Source organism: Panthera tigris, chromosome B4 (assembly GCF_018350195.1).
Source record: "Panthera tigris isolate Pti1 chromosome B4, P.tigris_Pti1_mat1.1, whole genome shotgun sequence".
Taxonomy (NCBI): Eukaryota; Metazoa; Chordata; class Mammalia; order Carnivora; family Felidae; genus Panthera; species Panthera tigris.
Genome location: NC_056666.1, coordinates 79,702,018 through 79,722,824, shown reverse-complemented (window position 1 = coordinate 79,722,824; position 20,807 = coordinate 79,702,018). Strand labels below are relative to the sequence as shown.

The 20,807-nt window shown below is 48.9% G+C and overlaps 2 protein-coding genes and 1 long non-coding RNA gene across 10 annotated transcripts; 1 reads left to right on the top strand and 2 right to left on the bottom strand.

Moving 5' to 3' along the window:
• Positions 1-3,815: 3,815 nt before the first annotated feature.
• On the top strand, positions 3,816-10,925 carry NFE2 (nuclear factor, erythroid 2). 5 transcript variants are annotated; one of them, XM_007081421.3, is made up of 4 exons: positions 3,816-4,085; positions 7,963-8,074; positions 8,284-8,452; positions 9,641-10,925. In XM_007081421.3, the coding sequence occupies exons 3-4, from the start codon at positions 8,339-8,341 to the stop codon at positions 10,646-10,648; spliced, it is 1,122 nt and encodes a 373-aa protein (XP_007081483.2). In that variant the 5' UTR covers positions 3,816-4,085; positions 7,963-8,074; positions 8,284-8,338; the 3' UTR covers positions 10,649-10,925. The 5 variants fall into 5 exon arrangements, with proteins under 5 accessions (XP_007081483.2, XP_042848374.1, XP_042848373.1 ...); XM_042992440.1 differs by having other exon boundaries at positions 7,904-8,074; XM_042992439.1 differs by having other exon boundaries at positions 7,543-8,074.
• LOC122240364 lies at positions 4,940-9,142 on the bottom strand. Its single transcript, XR_006219978.1, has 2 exons — positions 8,743-9,142; positions 4,940-5,392 (listed from the first exon to the last, which is right to left on the bottom strand). It is a non-coding gene; the product is annotated as an uncharacterized LOC122240364 (long non-coding RNA).
• Positions 10,926-14,229: 3,304 nt separating the features above from the next.
• Positions 14,230-20,713, bottom strand: HNRNPA1 (heterogeneous nuclear ribonucleoprotein A1). 4 transcript variants are annotated; one of them, XR_444940.2, is made up of 12 exons: positions 20,607-20,713; positions 19,921-20,037; positions 19,518-19,664; positions 19,168-19,378; positions 18,982-19,074; positions 18,809-18,901; positions 18,446-18,520; positions 18,091-18,249; positions 17,375-17,530; positions 17,080-17,145; positions 14,602-14,687; positions 14,230-14,370 (listed from the first exon to the last, which is right to left on the bottom strand). XR_444940.2 is itself a non-coding variant. In XM_007081419.3 (11 exons), exons 1-10 carry the CDS (start codon positions 20,619-20,621, stop codon positions 17,090-17,092), a joined length of 1,122 nt encoding a protein of 373 aa, XP_007081481.1. In that variant the 5' UTR covers positions 20,622-20,713; the 3' UTR covers positions 14,230-14,687; positions 17,080-17,089. The 4 variants fall into 4 exon arrangements, 3 of the variants coding, with proteins under 3 accessions (XP_007081481.1, XP_007081480.1, XP_007081482.1); XM_007081419.3 differs by having other exon boundaries at positions 14,230-14,687; XM_007081418.2 differs by lacking the exons at positions 14,230-14,370; positions 14,602-14,687 and adding an exon at positions 16,136-16,845.
• Positions 20,714-20,807: the final 94 nt, after the last annotated feature.

Below are 20,807 nucleotides of genomic sequence, written 5' to 3'. Positions count from 1 at the left end.
TCATGCTCACATCTCTTTGGAGGTTTAGAAGTGAGCCCTGGGGGTTATTCCTTCAGGGCCACTCTGGACTTATCTATTAGCCTTCATCCATTTGGGGTTCACGGCTAGGTTCTGCTATCAGGACATAGCTCTTAGATGCCGGAGTCTGGGAACCTCAGTCTTACCCAACACCTTAGGCCCATAAGCTCCAAGGTTTCTTGGTCTGACAGTGGGACTCAGTCTCCCCTCAACTCCTGCCTGAGTCAATCCTCTAAGAATTCTTACCACTGCAAAGCAACCTCTTCAAAGACCGTTTTATATGATCCTCACCCAAACTAGAACACAAGGAAGAAAACAATGGATGGTTTAGGAGATCTGGTTCTACTACCTGGGCCTCAGTTTACTTTAGTAAGAGGGGCCTCAACTATTCCGGGGTCCCAGACCCCCCATCCCTACCTCCCCCAGCCATCCGGGGTAACCGCCAGGCTCTGGTGCCTAGGATAACGCCCAGCCCTCCCCTTGCCTCCTGTGGCTGCCTCCCCTTTCCGTCTGTTGAGAGAGGAAGCCGGGGGGTGGCGGGTGCAGCCCTGCAGGGCACTGATAAAGGTCCAGGCCTGCCCCCGCCCCCTGGGGCCACTGCGGTCAGACCAGCAGGCAAGCAGGCAAGGCAGCCATCTCCCTCTGGGACCCATGGCCCTCCCCTGGTTCCACCTCTACTTACCCCGCCCTACTCGGGAAGCTGGTTGCATAACCCAGTGGGGTGTTTGGCAACATTGCTTGTGGCTTGACCTGATGCTGGTGGTGGTGTGCACATGCGTTGGAGTGAGGGTGGGGGGTGGATTCATCAGGGGTGACAAGTCAGCCTTCTGGGGATAGGTGAGCAGCATGGATGGAGAGTGGTATAACAGTAAAGATCTGTTGCTATGTTTTTCTCCATGTTCTGTCTGCTACCTTTGCTGAAGGGGGAGAATCTTGAGATAGGAAACTCTCAGGTATCTTGCCTTGCCAAGCCACAGGCACGATCCAACCCATTCAGGTTCCTAATTCCCTGTTAATCGTAAATTAAGGCAAAGACTTAAGATAGAAGGTTGTTGACTTTGGGGATACCCAGGCAGCTCAGTTGGTTAAGCGTCTGACTCTTGATTTCAGCTCACGGTTTGTGAGTTCAAGCTCGGCGTCAGGCTCTGTGCTGACGGTGTGGAGCCTGCTTGGGATTTTCTCTCTCTCCCCCCCTCTCTCTCTCTGCCTCTCTCCGGCTCCCTGCTCATGGTCTCTGTCTCTAAAAATAAATAAATAAACATTAAAAGAAGAAGAAGAAGGCTGTTGACTCTGGACATCAGGAATCTGAGAGGCGGAAGCTGAAGGAATCATTCCCACCCCCTGAAGGCTGTAAAGGATGCTCTGGAGGCAGGACACAGCCTGGGAACAGATGTAATGGCCTCTTCCTACAGGAGGAGAGTCGGGGAGAGGTGGGAGAGACACTTTTGTCTGGCCAGTCACCTCAGTGAACACTGTCTGTTCACTCGGTTTGCTGTACATGATCGTGTCTGTCCCCCTGAAATAAGTAGGAAACTGCCTCCCTAGCTTGACTTTCAAGACTTTACAATCTAGCTCCGAACTTCCCAGGCTTCTCTTCCACTGCTCCTACCCCACACCCCACCCTAGTAGACCCAAAGAACTATTTCACATTTTATGCCTCTGTTCCTTCATACCTTTGCTTGGAACACCCTTCTCCCCCTCTCTGTCTGGTGAACCCCTAGTCGTTCTCCACAGCCCAGCTCAATCGTCACCTCCTCTGTGAAGCCTTTCCTGAATTTCACAAAGCAGAAATTCGACTCCACGGCACTTTTTTTTCTTCATTTTTTTTTTTTTAACGTTTATTCATTTTTGAGAGACAGAGTGTGAGCAGGGGAGAAAGCTGAGATAGAGAGGGAGACACAGAATCCGAAGTGGACTCCAGGCTCCAAGCTGTCAGGACAGAGCCTGACGCAGGGCTCGAACTCACAAATGGCGAGATCATGACCTGAGACAAGGTTGGACACTTAACCAACTGAGCCACCTAGGCGCCCCCAAAGCACTTTATATAGACCTTTATTAGTGTCATTCCCCAACTAGACTGTGAGTGAGGACATAGACTATGTCTTATTCATCTTCGTGTTCCTGGAGTACATAGCAGACACTCAATAAATATTTGTTGAATGAATTAACGAGCGATGAGGCTCGTGTTATCCACAGTTGTATCTGCAGTGCCACAACCGTGGCCTGAACCGGTAGTTTTCATTCAATAACCGTCTGTTGACTAGCTGTAACCTGATATCATTATTTAATCAGCCACCAGTGTGACTATCGCCACCCTTCATCCCCTCTGAGGGGCCAGAATAAGTATGCCACTGAGAGAGCTGTGTCTGAATGCCCAGATTCCAGGTATGTGACCCAGATTCACGGCCAGGTCATCAAGAGATTCCGGACCCACATGTGCCGTGCAATGAAGCCGCGGGTCCCCTCCTGTCCTACACAGATCACGCATGTAGAATCATCATCTCCTGGGCAGGAGATGGAATCCAAAGGATGTAACCATGGGTTTGGGGTGGGTGTTGATCAGTCCCACACACACAGGCTGCAAGAAGGATGCAAAGAAGCCGTATCAAACTGCCGCTTGAGTTGCTTGCTTGTGCTGCTGGCTGTGGAAGGTCCTAAGGGAGAAGTGGGGTTGATGTAAGGCTGTAGGGGTGGGGAACACTTGGAGGAGGACTCCCAGCAGCTATGCGTTACCAAAGGAAACAGAACATTCCCATTATTTGAACAGTGAACAGGAGCCTATCAGAGGATGTTGGCTGGGTGCCAGCTCTGCCTTGGGGTGACACCTGTCTGCCTCCCACTCTTTGTTTCCAGTATAACTTGAACATTATAAGAAGAAAAAAACAGAGAAAAAGCCTCAGCTGCAGCTGTAAGGACTGAAGCTAGACATAGGAGGGACTTTCCTGACAGCTAAGAGTCAGTAAAAGTAAGCTAGGAGGAAGGAAGCCTCTTCTAGTCTCCAGAGAGAGATCTGTTTGGCCTGGGTCTTGGGTTGTGTGTTGGAGGCCAAGGGATGATGGAGTGACTTCTGGGAGTACTTACTGGCCTGAGAAAGAGCTGCTGTGGGTGCTGGGGATGAACCTGATACCCTATACAGGTGTCCTGGCCTGTCCAGAGTATGCGGCTGCCATGTGTTCGGGTGCCCGGCCTGGCACCCAGGGCCCCCTTTAAGAGAGGTGAATAATGTCCCTTCTGGGCGCCCCCACACACATCCAACTCCCCTCACACACTGACAACAAACCTGGCCAAGAAAGAGGCCTTTGTCCTAGGACATCTGAGGCTGCTGGGGGAGGGGAGAGGGCTACAGGTGAAAGGACACATCAAAGCAGCAACTGCCCCTCCTCCCCAAAAGAGCTCCCCTGCCTCTTTCCCAGAACCCAGGCTTTCCTTAAATAAAAGCAGCGCCCTCCATGCCCACCTGCCTAAGCAGCTGGGACACTAGACATTAGGTCCTTATCTTTCGCTGCCATCCACCTCGCTGTGACTCAGTTTCCCTGTCTCAGAGAGAGTCAAGAGGGCATAAGGAAGGAGGTTGCGACCTGTATAAAGTTTAGAGGTCAGTTTGGAGCGGGCTACCGGGTTGGAATTCATCCTGTGCATAGGAGAAACGCAGGCCTGGCGGGACTCCTGGGCTCAAAAGGAGGGCTGGGAGCCGCTGGGAACCGTGTGTGCCCCCGCTGGCCGGGGAACAAGGTGGGGGCGGGGTGTGGGCAGAAACCACACCGGGCTCAAGTTTCCTCTCTTGGCCAGAAGGGGCAGGAGGAGAGGAGGGCCACGGGGAAAGGGGAGGGTTGGAGGAAGGACGGAGAACTCAGGCCGAGGGCTTCACAGTGGAGGCTGGTGCGCCGCCGGGCGCTCTCCCTCCATACTCAGTGCTCAGTAATGGCCCGGGGGCGGGGCGCAGCCCTCCCCCGTTTTCAGAGGTAGCAGAGATCCTCACCCAGGAGGTGTCAGCCCAGGCCCAGCCTCCCCAGAGACAGCACCCCGGAGCCACATCTCTCTCCTCACTCTGCTTGGACCCTGCACAGGTGCCTGACGGGCAGGGTGGGAGGGGGATTTCAGTGGGATCCCCCGAGGGGCGAGCTGGGGAGGTGGAGGTGGCAGAGGGAGAAAAGAACCAACTTTCCTCACGTCCCTAGGAGATCTCAGGGCTTCCCAGGCTGCCCTGGGTTTAGGAATTTGACATCTTTGGGAATTCATCTGGGAGAAGACCTTGATGGCTTCTGGAGCACTCTGAGAGGCTTGGGGTGAGAGGCTGTAGATGGGGACCAGGCAGGGGTCCTCCAAGGCACCTCTGAGGGGCTGAGGCAGAACCCTTTGGCAGGGGGCTGCCCCTGGAGAGCCGATAGACTCTCAGGTATTTGGCACCGTCCTTCCCTACTCCCGTCCATCACTGCCCTGTCCGGCCAGCTGGGAAGATTTGGGGGAAGGTGAGGAATCGGAGACACCGGATGCCTGGATAGCTGCCAACCATGGCAGCAGGATGGAGTGGTGGGCGCAGGGCTGTTGAGGTCTTGCCTCCTTTGCCCCCCTCACTTCTCCCAGGCCCCCGGGGAAGTTAGAGATCAGCTGGAACCAGCAGGGAGAGGAAGGCATCTGGCCCCCAGTGCGGTTCCTTCAGACTGGAAATCTTAGCAGCTTGGGAAGTAGGAGGCAGGGTAGCCGTGGAACAGAAGAGGAGAGGTATCAGATCTGCTGGGGCTGGGATTCTCTCTAGTCATTGGCCCCCAAATGACCAGGGTTTGGTTTCTAGGGACTGAGTGAGGATAACAGAGACGTAGGCCTTTCTCCCCTGTTCCCATACACCTGTCTGAGTCATGTATGCCCCCAGGAGACTAATCCTCACTCTGAGCAAATCTCTCTCCCCTTTTCTTCCATTCTGTTTCTCTATTTTACCTCTATGTGCCTCTCCCTCTTTTGGGATTCTTCTTAACCTCTCTAAATAGCTTGCTCACTTGCCTCTCCAACACCCCAGGTGTCGCTGATCCGTGCCCATTCTTTCACTGCTTCTGTTGACACCTGGAGAGGCGGGGTGGTCTAACAAGCCTCAGAACAGGATCCCAGAAGCAAGCACCCTCTCTATCTCTGTCTTCCCGTCAAGGCATCCCTTCCCAAATGGTCCTCATCTCGAATCCTTAAGCAGAAAGCTCCATATCATTCTGTGATCACTTTCCTGTGATAAGATCTTTCTGGGTAGGACCATCAGGATCACAGTAAGGAGGATGGATTATAGTCCCTGAAGATGGCTTCAGTCCTACCTGATACATGTTGGTGGGGAGGAAGATGGCTGTGTGACCTCAAAGTGCAGGTGAAACTGGAAACTGGGAACTGTTTACTGTAAAGCAAAAGGGACACAGGGAGGCTCACTCTCCTTTCCCAGGATCTGTCCAGCTTCTGCGTCCTCTGTGATGTTCTGTTTGATCCAATTCTGACTACACTCTCCTCCCTGATCTGTATCACTAGCTGCCAGCCCATCTTCCAGTCCCATCCTTAGAAAGGTAGGCTCCTAAGACCCAGAGGGGACTATGCCTGGTGTATAGACCACTACCAATCCCTGAGTATTTAGGGGAAAACATACTACTCCCCTTTGGCCTGGTACAAACTTGATGCGGCACCAGGGAGATGGTTGGAGCTGGTCCAGAGATTCTCATCAACTCCCTCTTCCCTGACCTTTTGCCTCCCTGAGGGACCCTTCTGGATTCTCATTTCCTTGTCTCAAAGGTGCAAGGCAGATTGAGCTCCTGGTCTTCATGAGAAGGGACTGATATCTAGTCTCAGAGACCAGGGCAGCCTAGAATCCAGCCTTGCCTGGGTCATGGGTTTGAAGTTAAGAGAAGTCTAGAAATCATTTGCCAGGTTCTTTTCTGGCTTTGTGTTCTTTCCTGTAAATACATATGGCTGGACTAGTTGAGCGTTTCTCAAGGTGGGGTGGGCTTCTGGCATCAGAAACACTAGGGCACTTGTTAAAATGCTGATTACTGGGTACCTGCACCTATGAATTCAATTCAGTAGGTCTGGGATGGCTTGCAGGAAGGAGCCTGTGTTTTTACAAGTATGATGGATGAATGCAGTGCATCGTCCAGTTTGTGACTGCCTGAACTAGATGCCAGATACTGCCTCTCATAGCAAAGAGCTTCTAGGGTCCTGTTTCCATTTAATGGAAGAAACTGAATGGGGAAGTGATTTGGCCAAAGTCACACATTTGGAAGGCCATAGAACCTGGTCTCCTGCCTCCTAGGGCAGGATCTTTGAACTGCACCTAAGAGTCAGATCCAGGAAGATACAAGGAGGGAGAAGGGGGGGGGGGGGGGGGGGCAGAGGGCAGAGGGGCAGAAGGACTATGAGGCAAGAAGCATTGTCCCTGCCCCCTAAACCCCTAAACCCCTTCTCCATTCACTTTGCCTTTGGGCAATTTCCTCCAGAACCTGGGTGGGGGAGGGTGGGGTTCCGGTGTTGAAATGGCATCCTGGACAGACATAAACACCCCACCCACTTTGCCCACTGGCCAAGGGCCTGTGCCTACACCAGCTCCCAGCTCTGGGGATAGCACTGTAACAAAGAGGTGGGGGCAAGGGCTAGGGTAGATCCAGCTTTAAAAGGATAATTTGTAATTCTTGCTAATTTGGGGTAAGTCAAAGCGTGAATTCCATATTAGATAGCTGTGATAGGCCATCTTTGTGGTGATCTAAGGTCATGTAATTTGAAGTCATCCAGTCCTATCCTCTGTCCCTTTAGAAGTTTCTCCCACCCCCTAGCCTGCCTGCCTTTACTTATATGGCAGGGGTAGGGTGCTGGGTCTGGCCCTAAGATATTGGGAGGCCCCTGCAAAATCTACTTGGAATCTCTTGCCAAAGGCAGAGAGAACAGATGCAGGGAGATGGGTGTTGGGAATAGGGAGGTAGGATGAGGAGAGGGGCAGATAAAGAGGAAGATGAAGGTAGGGGTGAGGGTTTGTTGAGAATGTTAAGCTGCCCAAGCAGAAAGGGACCTCTGAGTTCAATTTATCCAACTCCCTGGTTTTATAAATGAGGAAACAGAAGCTCAGAGAAGTGCGATGGCCTTGCCCAACCTCACACTGCTGCTTTGTGGCTGACCAGCAGCTAGAACCCACATCAAAGAAAGCGGGGGGTGAGGGTGTGAAGGGGAGTGTGTATGTAAGGCTCTAAAGGATATTCCCCAGAAGAGGAGAAAAGAGATTCCACAGAACTGACTGGCCAATATGGGACGGTAGACCACCAATAGAGGACCGGAGTATGGACACACAAGAGTGGGATGGGAAGGGGTCTGAGAGGCCAGTACAGGCTAGCAGAGTTAGCTAGTATGTTCCAGACCTGAGCCTGTTATTTCCCAGGTTGGGTGTCACTCTCTGAATGGACATTATAGGATCTTGGCAAAAATCAATCTCATAAACTAATAACGATGGTGAAAACATCAGCGCAGTTCTTGGTAGTTCTTAATAGGTCTCTGCTATGATTGTCCCTTTAGGAACCCTGGAAGCCTGGCTGTGTGGGTTGGGGTATGGCTGAGATGACCCTGCAGGGACATAGGACAGAGAGGTCCAGTGTCCCCAGAGACCATTCCTCCTCTGCTGCCTCCAGCTGATAAACCTCTTATCTGGCACAAGCAGGGGAGCCCAGAGCCAGGATAGGAGGAGAAGGCAGGGCTGCTATCAGCCACCAGGCCTGGGCCATATCTCAGAGAAGGGGAGGGGCAGTCTGCTTGGCTCTTCCCACAACACACTCCTTGGGGATCCCCAAGCACTTACTCTCATCTTGAGAACATGAGACAGAGGAGGAAAACTGAGGACAGAGGAGGAAAGCCAGAGTGATCCCTGATGTTGCCCCAGAACAAGGGAAAAAAACCAAACCAAAACAAACCAGAAGATGTGACTTCTGCCCTGCCCAGCGATACGGTTTTGGGGGAGTAAGAAGTAGGAGGAAGAGAAGGAGGCGTCTTGTCTGAAAAAGAAGGTGAAGCCCTACTGTGCTCCCAAAGGAACCGACTACAGCCACAGCAGGTGAGGCAGAGATCACACCGCAGACAAGCCTTTGCTTAAGGAGTTGGTTGATGAGGACAACATAATTGGGGGGATGAGGCCTGTCCTTCTCTCAGGCGAGGCTGCAGGGAATTCTCCATGGAGGCAGGACAAAATTGCTGGGCACTCGAGGGGCCTTTTCTTTTCTTTTTTTTTTTCTTTTTTCAAAGCCTGTTTCTCCTTTGCCACAGGTTGCAGGGGCCTTTGGGGCTTTGGGGACCCTGGACCAGGCCCTGGCCCAGTAGGATGCCCCCGTGTCCTCCCCAGCAGAGCAGGAACAGGGTGACACAGTTGCCCACTCTGGAGCTGGGCGAGATGGAACTGACCTGGCAAGAGATCATGTCCATCACTGAGCTGCAGGTGAGCGGGGCTGGGGGAACCTGGGGGAGGGAAGAGCAGAGAAGCAGGGAGGCTGGCTGGGACGAAGGCAGGGGACTGGAGCAAACAGGGAAGCTTCCAGGGACTGGAAAAGGAAGGGTCGGAGTAGGAGGGGGATCTGGATGAAAGACCAGAACATTAAGGGGAAAGGGGTGTAGAGGAGCAGGGGATAGGAGTGGTGGAAGAATCTGATTGGGGGGTGTAAGCGCTCCCAGCAGCCACTCTGCTCACATCATTCTACCCCACCTCCTGCCCCGCCTACCCTTTCTCACCTTCTTCCCTTCTGAACCCCCTCTCCTCCAATCCTGCCCATCTTCTTCCTTCATTTCCTCCCCCTGCCCTCAGATGCCAGGGCCCCTTTCCCTCAGGTAGTAGAGCAATAGTTCAGGGGCCTCGGGAAGGGGGGTGGTCAGACTATGACGGGGTCCTCGCCTCCTGCTAGTTGGACAAAGGGGTGTCTGTTGGCCTCACAATGATGCCTTTGTCCCCAGCTGGGCTGGAGCACGGTGGCTCCTCCATGTGGGTTGGGGGCTCTGTTTCCAGCATGTTCTCTCCTCCTCTCTGCACCTGGGCAGGGACAGAGGGACTGAAGAGGAGAGGGTAGAGCTAGTGCCAGCTCCCCAAGGTGCCTCTTGGCCCCCAGGCCTGGCTCTGCCTGCCCCCCTACCCCCCCTTCTCTCCCCTGCCACTGTGCCTGGGTCCTCAGGATCTGCCCTAAGCCCTCCTCCCATGCAGCAGCTCCCTCTGCTGGGCACCCAGGGCATGACCAGGGTCTGAACTTGACCCTTTGACCCCAGATAACCATGGCAGGAAAGGCATCTGAGGGGGTCATTATAGATAACAACTTCTTGTGTTCCTGAAGGAAATAAAGGAAGAGCAGCCATTTCAACCCAGTAAGAACTTCTGAAGAGGAGATTCCATGTTGTTGCAACATTAGATAGTCTTTCCTGAAGTCGGACTTCAGTGACTTTCATTCAAGTTTAAGCTGCTTTCTGCTTAAAATAGCTGCGCTGCAACCTTACAAGAAGCTTTGGGTGATTTTTTAGCACCTTTCTGTTCCCTTGTTATTATCTCACTGTGTCTTTCAGCAGGACCCAGCTTGATCCTGAGAGAGAGCTGGTTTCTCTTCCTCAGCCTGTCTCCAAAACTTCTTTATGGCTTTTCTTGCAGGGACTAAATGCTCCAAGTGAGACGTCGTTTGAGCCCCCTGCCCAGGCCCCATACCCTGGACCCCCACCGCCCCCAAGTTACTGCCCCTGCTCAATCCACCCAGATGCTGGCTTCTCCCTTCCTCCACCACCCTATGAGCTCCCAGCACCCACATCTCATGTCCCAGACCCCTCATACTCCTATGGCAACATGGCCATACCAGTCTCCAAGCCACTGACTCTCTCCGGTCTGCTCAGTGAGCCCCTCTCAGATCCTTTGGCTCTCCTGGACATTGGGCTGCCAGGGGGGGCCCCCAAGCCTCAAGAAGACCCAGAATCTGACTCAGGATTATCCCTCAACTATAGCGATGCTGAATCTCTTGAGCTGGAGGGGACAGAGGCTGGCCGACGGCGCGGCGAGTATGTAGAGATGTACCCGGTGGAGTACCCCTACTCACTTATGCCCAATTCCTTAGCCCACCCCAACTATGCCTTGCCACCTGCAGAGACCCCCTTAGCCTTAGAACCCTCCTCAGGCCCTGTGCGGGCCAAGTCCACTGCACGGGGGGAGGCGGGGAGTCGGGATGAGCGACGGGCCCTGGCCATGAAGATTCCCTTCCCGACGGACAAGATTGTCAACTTGCCGGTAGATGACTTTAATGAGCTGTTGGCGCGGTACCCACTGACGGAGAGCCAGCTGGCATTGGTCCGGGACATCCGACGGCGGGGTAAGAACAAGGTGGCCGCCCAGAACTGTCGCAAGAGAAAGTTGGAGACCATCGTGCAGTTGGAGCGGGAACTGGAGAGGCTGGGCAGCGAGCGGGAGCGGCTCCTCCGGGCCAGAGGGGAGGCTGACCGGACCCTGGAGGTCATGCGCCAACAGCTAACAGAGCTGTACTGTGACATTTTCCAGCACCTGCGGGATGAAGCCGGCAACAGCTACTCCCCTGAAGAGTATGCTTTGCAACAGGCCGCTGATGGGGCCATCTTCCTGGTGCCCCGGGGGACCAAGATGGAGGCCACAGACTGAGCTGGCCGAAGGGGTGGGACTGTGATGGAGATTTCCTTTAGTCCCTTCCGATCAAGGTACTCCCCAACCCTGAGGCCCAGAAGGAACTGGGTTCTCTAGACCAGAAGGGGACAGTGGGAAACCTGACGTTTGGAGGGTCCACAGCATGTTCAGGAAGGCTTGCCTTGAGACAAGCACGTGAGGGGAGGGTTGGAATCTCTTTGCCGTGATTCAGCTTCCCGGGACTCCAACCTCCTCCTCTTGTTTGAGCTTTGATATATAAAGCGCTCTACACTAATAGCCTTCCACTGTGTCTTCCTTCTCGAGAGAGGGTGACGAGCTGAGCACTTCAAGTTCACCGCTTGGTGGTGATGGGGAGGGAACCCTGCCAGGCTCGTTTCTTTCCCCTACAGCTCTGTATGAGAGAGGTACGCAAGAAATTTGGGCTTGAGCAGTGTGGAGACCTACCTGCTTAATCTCCTTTTGCAGAGCCAGGCGCCGTGGATGATCTGAGGAAGCCCACCCTCCCGGGTGGCCCAGGATTCAGAGAGCTGAGATTGGGGCCCAAACTGACTGCACCCTTGGTGCAAGGTCTCTGAAGTTTAGGCCTCTCCTTTCCCAATCTTTGGAGCAACAGAGAAGCCTAGAATGCCCACAGGCCTTTTTCTTGTTCTCTCCCTGCTGTCTACTTCCGCAGGACTTCCTCATCATGATTGTGCCAGAGCTCTATTCAGAAGACTGAGATGGTCTTGATTGGAATGAGATAGTTTGATTGGCCATCAGAGTTTCAAGGGATTTCATACCCAAGTCTGGGCAAAACCTGCTCCAGCATGGAGCAGGATATGAATTTTGGTAACATTTTCTATCTCCTTGGTTATGTTAGACACACTACCCTGCTCTTGTTTGGGGCCCTCCCTTTTCTAGATCCTTGAAGATCTAGGGCCTCTTATTTTTCTCTTGAAGCAGAACATGATTGAATGTCAGAATCTGGGGTACCTGGGTGGCTCAGTTGGTTAAGCATCTGACTCTGGATTTGGGCTCAGGTCATGGTCTCCCAGTTTGTGAGTTCAAGTCCCGCATTAGGCTCTGTGCAGAGCCTACTTGGGATTCTCTGGTCTCTCTCTCTCTCTCTCTCTCTGGCCCTCAGTCTCTCAAAAAGAAACATATAGAAACAAGTTTCAGAATCCATCACATCAAAATCCAAACTTTTGACATGACACCTTCATCTCCCAAGTTGGAGTCAGGTGGTTCCCCATCTTTCTAGTCATTGAATTACACCAATTACCTCTTTAGGGTATTTTACTTCTATTTACCTTTCTATTCAATTTGACTAGCTCCATTCCAACAAGGAAAACTTACTTTCAAGTTCTCATAGACAGTTGTGAGACATAAAAGGCAGTGATCAAAAGAGGTGTGGAATCCTTATGCCTATAGATTTCCAGGAACATGGTCTCTAGCCTAGGTTTAGGGAATGAAAGCAACTTAAAGCTGATTCCTAGTAGATCTTTTAAAAACAGTTTAGACAACCTGTCGACTTTGTTTTCTAAAAAAAAAAAAAATAGAAAACGTGGGATCTAGTTGTGAAGGGCAGAGCCTGGGATTAGCTGTTCAGAAACTGGACTAGTTCGGGGCACCTGGGTGGCTCAGTCCGTTAAGCGTCCGACTTCAGCTCAGGTCATCATCCCACACTTCGTGGGTTCGAGCCTCATATCAGGCTCTGCTGACATCTCAGAGCCTGGAGCCTGCTTCAGATTTTGTGTCTCCCTCTCTGCCCCTCCCTGCTTGCACTCGGTCTCCCAAAAATAAATATTAGAAAAACAAAAACAAAAAAAACTGGATTAGTTCACCTGAGGGAACATCGGGCAGTGGTTAACCCGGAGGCAAAATCAGACCTTCATTTATTCAACACTTACTGAGCACCTGAGTTCTAGAGATACACCGGGGATGCAAACAGCTAACAGGAGAAATGCCAAGCACTCAAGATATACCGTAGTGCGGAAGACCACCACGTATGCACACAACTTGGTACGTGGCTACCCAACGCACCGAACAGGTGGAACACCCGTGGACTGTGACCTGGGTTATGTTTCAGAGATTGTAGAACTTCAACAAGGTAATTTTCCTCATCTAGAGTATGGGATTTTTTAACAATCTTGTATTTGTAAAACATGTAGCAAAATACACAGAACGGAAGAGGCATTAACCTCACTTTCAATAGGAACGCTTTTTGCAGTCTAGTGGCCTGAGTTGCTAGTAACTTCATGTCACAAATTAGATTTTTTAAAGAGCCTGAAATGGGGAGAGGGGGAAGAGGGAGAAATCTTAAGCAGGCTCCTACACTCAGACTGACATTGACACAGGGCTTGATGCCACCATGCTCAAAGCACGACCTGAACAAAAATGGGGATGTTTGACCGAGCCACCCAGGCACCCTCAAAATTCGATTCTTAAAACTGGCAAGTGAAGGCTACCTATACATTCACAGCTCAATACCCCTCTTTTTTGCTAGGTTTAAAATTGAGGCTGGAGGGGCGCCTGGATGGCGCAGTCGGTTAAGCGTCCGACTTCAGCCAGGTCACGATCTCGCGGTCCGTGGGTTCGAGCCCCGCGTCAGGCTCTGGGCTGATGGCTCGGAGCCTGGAGCCTGTTTCCGATTCTGTGTCTCCCTCTCTCTCTGCCCCTCCCCCGTTCATGCTCTGTCTCTCTCTGTCCCAAAAATTAAAAAAAAAAAAAAAAAAAAAAAAACGTTGAAAAAAAAAAATAAAATTGAGGCTGGATAACCTTCTCTTTAGCATAGGGGACATTTAAGCATTTGCTAGGGGATTAAATTCTTGCGCCCAAGCTTTTGATTACCTTGGAAACAGAGACTTCCTTCCCTTCCATACTCATCTAATCCTGGTTCCAGATATTTTAGGAGCCGGAGATAGCTGGCAATAAATACTTGCGGAGGCCACTGTAAACACCCTACTTCTAACTAGGCTAAGATTTACTCCTGCGCTCAGAGCCAGTTTTTGCTTTCACTAAACCAGGATCCTACGGTGTAAAACTTCTATAGTAACACCTGGTATTAGAACTACTTCCAGGGGTGCCTGGGTGGCTCAAGCTGGTTAAGCATCCAACTTTGGCTCAGGTCATGATCTTGCGGTTCAAGCCCCGTCTGCTCTGGACTGCCCTCAGAGCCAGGAGCCTGATTCAGATTGTCTCCCTCTCTCTCAAACCAATTGTTCCTCCCTAATCTCAATTCAACCTGTGGTTTTGTTTTAAAGTGTTTATGTTGTTTTACTTTTCCCACCTACATAAGGTCTTGCTTGTTCCTTTATTTTTTTAGTTTATTTTTCAGAGACAGAGCATAAGCAGGGGAGGGGCAGACAGGGAGACACAGAATCTGAAGCAGGCTCCAAGGCTGTCAGTATAGAGCCCAGCTCCAACTCACGAACTGTGAGACCATGACCTGAGCTGAAGTCAACACCCAGACACCTGTTACTTTAAATTTAGAAGGATCCAAGGAAGAATTAGCAAGGAACAAAGGGGAAAGACTTCAACTCTGCTAAAAATTCTGATTTACTATATCATGAAAGTGAAAGAAACAAGACAGAACCAAGTTGAAATCAAAAGAAATTTTATTTAAAAAGTCCATTCATAAAACTGAATGATTAATTCAAGCTGCAGAACAGCTAACAACTACATGGTAGTGAAAATGAAGTGCAGTGGCTCAGATAAAGGTTGTCCTCATAAGGATGTTCCTGCCAAAAAAAAAAAAAAAAAGTTATGAGGCATTTGCATAAGCACTTGGAAGATCCTACAATTATACTGTTCTGTTGACTGGGAACCCAGCTGCTTTAATCACTTTTTGCTAGCTATGGCCTTTTACTAGACCAGACTATGAAAGTTTTTGTTCTCAGGTACAGCTCGTCACGGTCTACTCTGGCAATACCGAGCACTCTTGGCGCCTGTTAAGTTTGTAAACAGCTTACCTTTTAGCCATAAATTTGGACAGATGAGTTTGTTTTGTTTTATATTTTTAAAGAGAGTTGATTAGCCTGGAGTAGCAGACTCCTCCCTAGAAAAGTAAACAACCTTTAGAACTAGCTTTTTGGGAGACCAAGTCCCAGCTCAGGGTAAACCCCCCACCTCCCCCTCCCCAAAAGGGTCCACCCTCCCTCCCCCCAGACTCTTGGGAAGATTCTAACACATTACTTTGAGCCATCGTTTTAAGGAAATGGGTCAAAGGAAGGTAGGAAATAAAATTAAAGGGCAAAAATATATTGTCACAGAATTAAAGTGTTTACTTCCTTCATTTGGGAGCCACCAAATCTAGGGTGTCAATTTAAGAAAATTCATCTCCAGAAAAACCAAGTTCAGCTTAACTGGACTAGTTTTGGCTCAATATATGAAGGATTAATGTTAACAGAAAACTGGATTTTAGAGAACACTATATGGATGGAAGTAAAATCTGTTCTTACCTACCAGCATAGCAATAAAACCTTTTCTCCTGGTCCTGACTGCTAGTCCTAAGAGTCAGGTGTGCCTTACTCTTGTCTGCCTCCTTTCTCGCGATGGTCACTGAAACTTCACTCCCTCCTAGCTTTCATGGAGCGTGCCGTGGCCTGCCCCTGGCTTATCTGTACTCCACATACCACAAGTGTCTACTCTCAGCTGTAGAGTGTCTGAGCTCGGAGCCATTCGCGCTATGCTTGCTAGCAGTTCCTAGTAGCTGAACATCTCTCCTGGATCTTTAAAGGCATTGTCACGAATCCTGAGGTATCTGCAAACTCCCTCAATAGTTAAGGTTCCACCTGCCATTGCAAACTCAGCCAATATCAAACTCACGGAACTATCACCCATGCTTTCCCACCCACCTCCCACCCGCTCCCCCCTCCGCCCTCCTCCCCAAACTTCCAAGTAACACACCCACGAAATTGGGAGGGAATACACAGTCCTAGTGATAAACAATTCTCTATGCTACCAGGTACAATGGCACTGAAATTGAGGGTACCAAAGGGAGGGCTCAAAAGAACCTATGTAACAAATAACAATGATTGGATATTAAGTGACCGTAAAAAGGCTTCAGAAATCATTTTCTGTACAATTAACATTTTCGGATGGTTGTGTGATGTACCATATTTAAAGGAAAACTGCAGTTAGCGTGAATATAGTAAGTTGCCTCCCCATCTCCGCAATTTTAATGTCCAAATAGGTAATTAGTACAGTTAATCTATAGACCTCTATTAAGGACCCACCCAACCACAAAACTGCTGTTTTCCTTTAATGTAAGCCTGTTTTTGTATTAAAAAGAAGATATTCTTACTGGTGCTGGTCAGTTTAAAAAGGTCTCCCAAACACTTCTAATCTGTGGACTTATGGGGTGGCATTAGCCAGCAGCTGGTTTCTATTCTCTGGCAGAGTTTTGAACTTGAATCATGATAGAAGCATTCAACATTATGAGGGGTAGTGGGTAGGGAAAGTCCAAAGCTCTGCCAGTCCCAAATCCATACAGTTGTCATTCCATTCAAGAGAATATTAAATCGTTTATTGATTACACATGATAATGGACGATACACAAGCTTTAATCCCATCTATAATTTTATCTGATACCATAATTCAATTTAGATATATTGCATAGGATGTGCCAACAATCATATTAATAACCAAATAAACTCCACGACTTTGCTTGGGTGACCCTTTTAACGGTGAACTCCAGGTCACAACACATTAACTGTCAGTTCAACCACACCAATGTTTGTGGAGACAACGGCTTCTGTGCCCAAGCAGGTTGCAAATAAATTTCAAATGGAACCTGGCATCACCCTGATGGAATTCTAACTTCACACTGTTGGGGTAGTTTACCAAGATGGCTTCAGAGTAGACTAACTTTACACAGCACATTTAAAAAAAGACACATTTATTCAGCGTCATGATCAGACTATTACATTTAGCAATCAACAGCATGGGTGCAAAAAAAAAAATCTACATTAAAACCCTTTGTTGGAATGCTTTACACTTTCCACAGAACAGAAACTAAAATAACCTGTTATACAATTAGTCACAAATACAGTCCTCGAGTTTTTTGCCCATACACATGAGTATTGTCTAAAACATGTCTTCTTTGTAGCAGCTAGGCCCTGCCACCACTGTGCTTGGCTGAGTTCACAAATCTGTTGTAACCTGTAGCTTCCCTGTCACTTCTCTGGCTCTCCTCTCCTGCTAAGCTTTGTTTCCTGTTGAACAATATGGAATAAAGTTGTTAATCTAAACATATTAAGACTCAAGGCTACAATCCAATAGCAAGTTTTGTTTCCCACAAATTTTGCTGATCTGAATATTAACTTAATATCCACAATTTTACTGCAATTATAATGTTAACTATGTTGCACTGCTCAGCTATATTAGGGTTACTGGATTCATTATCATTTACAAAAGTTAACTTCAAACATAAAAAGATGTTTACTTACCTGGCAGTAATTAAAACCTTCTGCCACTGCCATAGCTACTGCTGCTGCTGGAACCGCCATAGCCACCTAAGAATAGAATTTGTCCCTTTAAGCTTTGGAAGCACATAGAAACACTTTTTGTATCAGGGGCAATAAAGCCTCAGATCTGAGTTCGGGGGCACATGATTTTCCCAATCTGATTAAGTTCTTGAAAAGCTTTTAGATTGTAGCTTTTCACGGTCTACACACACCTCACCCCAAAATTACTGGACCTGGTTATGGGTACCTCACCCTCTAATAAACATATATACAATACCTTGGTTTCGTGGTTTGGCAAAGTATTGGCCTCCACCACCATAGGGGCCAGAGCTTCTGCCTCCAAAATTTCCTCCTTTCATGGGTCCAAAATTTGAAGATTGATTGTTGTAATTGCCAAAATCATTATAGCTTCCACCACCTCCAAAGTTGCTTCCTAGAAATGGAAAGAGAACCTTTATTTGTTATTTGGAGAAAATGGTTAAGTTCTGAATTCTATTTAGTGCTCAGAGCAAAAAATGTTGTGTGATCTGCTTGCCTTCCTCCCAAACTCTGGTGGCTCCAATCATCCTTTTCTGGGCAAGGCACTCAGTTGAATAACTCAATGCTTTTAATAAAATTTACCCAACTTACCATGGCATAATAGCAATATATTCTCTAGGCTTGAAAGTCTGTGCCCATCCGGGGCACTGCAAACGCATGCTGGATGTATCAACTAAGTGCCTAGGATCCCAAGGGAGTTAAGACAACTAAATCCTGCTGGAAGCTAATCTAATTCTGATTAAAGACAGGACTATCCACTTATCCATCTATCTTATTTGGGAGTGAGGCGGCCCCAGCTTAAAGCTAGGAGGTAGCATTAGCAAGCCCGTTAAAAGAGAACACCATGCATTGCACCACATAATGCTTTTAAGAGCATCAAATCCCCTTATGATCATAAACTCTAAAGAGCTAATCTAACTATTGCACCAAGTACTTGGATCACTGGATACCTACCACTACCACCGCCAAAGCCGCCTCCGCCTCCTCCGTTGTTATAGCTGTCATAGCTGCCACTCCCGCCATAGCCACTGCCCTGGTTTCCATAACCCTGTCCACCACTTCCATAGCCTCTGCTTCCTCCAGAGTAACCAGGGCCGCCTCCTCCATAACCACCTACAAGAATACAATTCTTCTCAATAAGACAAAAGTATTCAACAATCAAAACCTGTGCAAGTGTAACACCTAAAAGCCTGCTCACAGCATGCGGTTACGGTCAGAGCTGAGCTGGTCATGCACTACTTTAGCTCTACTACCCTACTCTAGAGATTCCAAAACAAACTTTTCACCTACATACCCATGATAAACTTACCATCGTTACCAAATCCGTTATAGCCATCCCCACTGCCACCATATCCACCACCACCTCGACTGCCGCCAAAGCCACCTGGAAAAAAGTAGAGTTTCAACCACTTTCTGAGGTGTATTGGCTGCATACAAATTATACCCTTCCTAAATTCAAGTTTTCTGAAACCACCCCTGGTCACAAAAATGATTTCTATACTGAAGACTTAACCCTCCAGTAAGAAGCCCCAACACCTGGATAAAAATTAACTTTGGAAAAGCTGGCCCATAGGTACATCCACCATAGGTTGCAAGTGGACAAGTTATCTGGGGATTGTCAAATGACAAGCTTACTATTAATTTTCAGCAAACTATATATAACCACACGTACCTCGCCCACTGAAGTTTCCTCCACGGCCAAAGTTGTCATTCCCACCAAAACCACCTCCACGACCACCACCGAAGTTCCCAGAACCACTTCGACCTTGAAAGAGAAGTTTGAAGTGTTAAACCTACAGATTCGAATGACTTCGTGGCGTGTAAGATCTAATTAAACAAACTCACCTCTTTGGCTGGAAGAAGCACTAGCCATCTCTTGCTTAGATAAAGCTTTCCTTACTTCACAGTTGTGGCCGTTCACAGTATGGTATTTTTGAACTAAAAAAAATTTCAAAGAGAACACCATCTCAAAGACTAGAATACAGCACGGATTTCAGAAACCTTAGCGAGTTGCATGCCCCGGAGACTTACTGACAATCTTGTCTACAGAGTCATGGTCGTCAAAGGTCACAAAAGCAAAGCCTCTCTTTTTGCCACTGCCTCGGTCAGTCATGATTTCAATCACTTCAATTTTCCCATACTGTTCAAAATAATCTCTTAGATGATGTTCTTCAGTGTCTTCTTTAATGCCACCGACAAAAATCTTTTTCACAGTTAAGTGGGCACCAGGTCTTTGAGAATCCTAATGAGAAAGCCCAATTAATTTACTTCCCAATAAAACTATCCTTAATCAAGATCATTAAGAAGTTTAACATCCCCAAACGCAAAGTCCGCTTAGTGGAACACTTTTAAATAACCGAGAAAAGAACTAGATCACTCACTTCTCTCGAGACAGCCCTCTTTGGTTCCACAACTCTTCCATCCACCTTGTGTGGCCTTGCATTCATGGCTGCATCCACCTCTTCCACAGTGGCATAGGTGACAAACCCAAAGCCTCTGGAGCGCTTGGTGTTTGGATCTCTCATTACCTGAAACGTTAATAAAATTTACTACATAATAAAACCCCAGAGACTACTGTCATTTCTACCATGAGTAAATACAAGGCCCTTCAGTTTCCCACTAAATTAACAAGGGAGCCTCTAATCAGCTAAAGCCACACCTTCCCTTGCCAGGTTATTTTCAACTATAATCCCGTTAACAATCTTCACAAGTACAGTAATCACGACAAGATAATCCAAAGAAATCAACTCGTCCTACTGGCCTTTTGTCTCTTCTAAGTCTTACCACACAGTCCGTAAGCGTTCCCCATTGCTCAAAATGGCTCCTCAGACTCTCATCGGTTGTTTCAAAGCTCAAACCTCCAATGAAAAGCTTCCGCAGCTGTTCAGGCTCTTTGGGAGACTAGGAGTCGGGGGAAAAAATCATTACGTGGGGGGGTTACAACACAAAAAAGCTCCCAGTTAGGAGAAGCAAAGCTACACGACAATGATACATAGCACTTATTGTTCCTTTGGGTCGCCGCAAGCCACGTGCTTCTCCCCATTAGGGGAGACGATATGTTGGGGGCTGGGAAGCCCCGAGCGCATGCGTCCCAACTCTGCCTCCGACGCACGCGCAACAAAAGGACGGAGCTGGAAGAATACACAGCCAATAGAGAACTACATCTGCTCCTTAAGAAAATCGTCCCCTGATACAAGGTGAAAAAATAAAGCGAAACAAAACAATCGAATACGCATGAGGGTTTTGCCAGGAGGAACAAGCCCGGAGTGAAAACCAAGTGTTGCAAGACGGCGGCCTCATGGCGACGACGAGGACAAAATGGCGACCCGAACTTTGGGAGGGGTAGGCCCTTGGCAGCAACGGAAGAAATGCCGAGCCAGAGCTGGCGCAAGCAGCCAAACCAAACCACATCCTACCGAATTCAGTAACGGCGAGAAAGAAAATTAGGCCGAAGAGAGCGTGTTACTCACCTCTGACTTAGACATGACGGCGGTGGGAGGGGAGACTTTCACGATGCTTACTCGGCGGCGTCCACGGGCAGAAAGGAGTAATCTAACGAACGTATCTGCCAGCCTACCTTCGGCCTCGCTTTTTTATCCCGCCTCCTCGCTTTAGGCATTGGTAGACTCCGCCCCTGAGTATCTCTGATTGGATATATGCAGTAGCTGCCC

What these genes read in the sequence shown, in the direction of transcription:
- NFE2 (XM_007081422.3), top strand. Translation starts at nt 8,339, where the DNA reads ATGCCCCCGTGTCCTCCCCAGCAGAGCAGGAACAGGGTGACACAGTTG. An exon ending in TGTCCATCACTGAGCTGCAG is followed by an intron (nt 8,453 to 9,640) that starts GTGAGCGGGGCT and finishes CTTTTCTTGCAG; the next exon opens with GGACTAAATGCTCCAAGTGA.
- HNRNPA1 (XM_007081419.3), bottom strand. An exon ending in TAACGGATTTGGTAACGATG is followed by an intron (nt 18,250 to 18,445) that starts GTAAGTTTATCA and finishes GTATTCTTGTAG; the next exon opens with GTGGTTATGGAGGAGGCGGC. An exon ending in TGCCAAACCACGAAACCAAG is followed by an intron (nt 17,146 to 17,374) that starts GTATTGTATATA and finishes TTCTATTCTTAG; the next exon opens with GTGGCTATGGCGGTTCCAGC.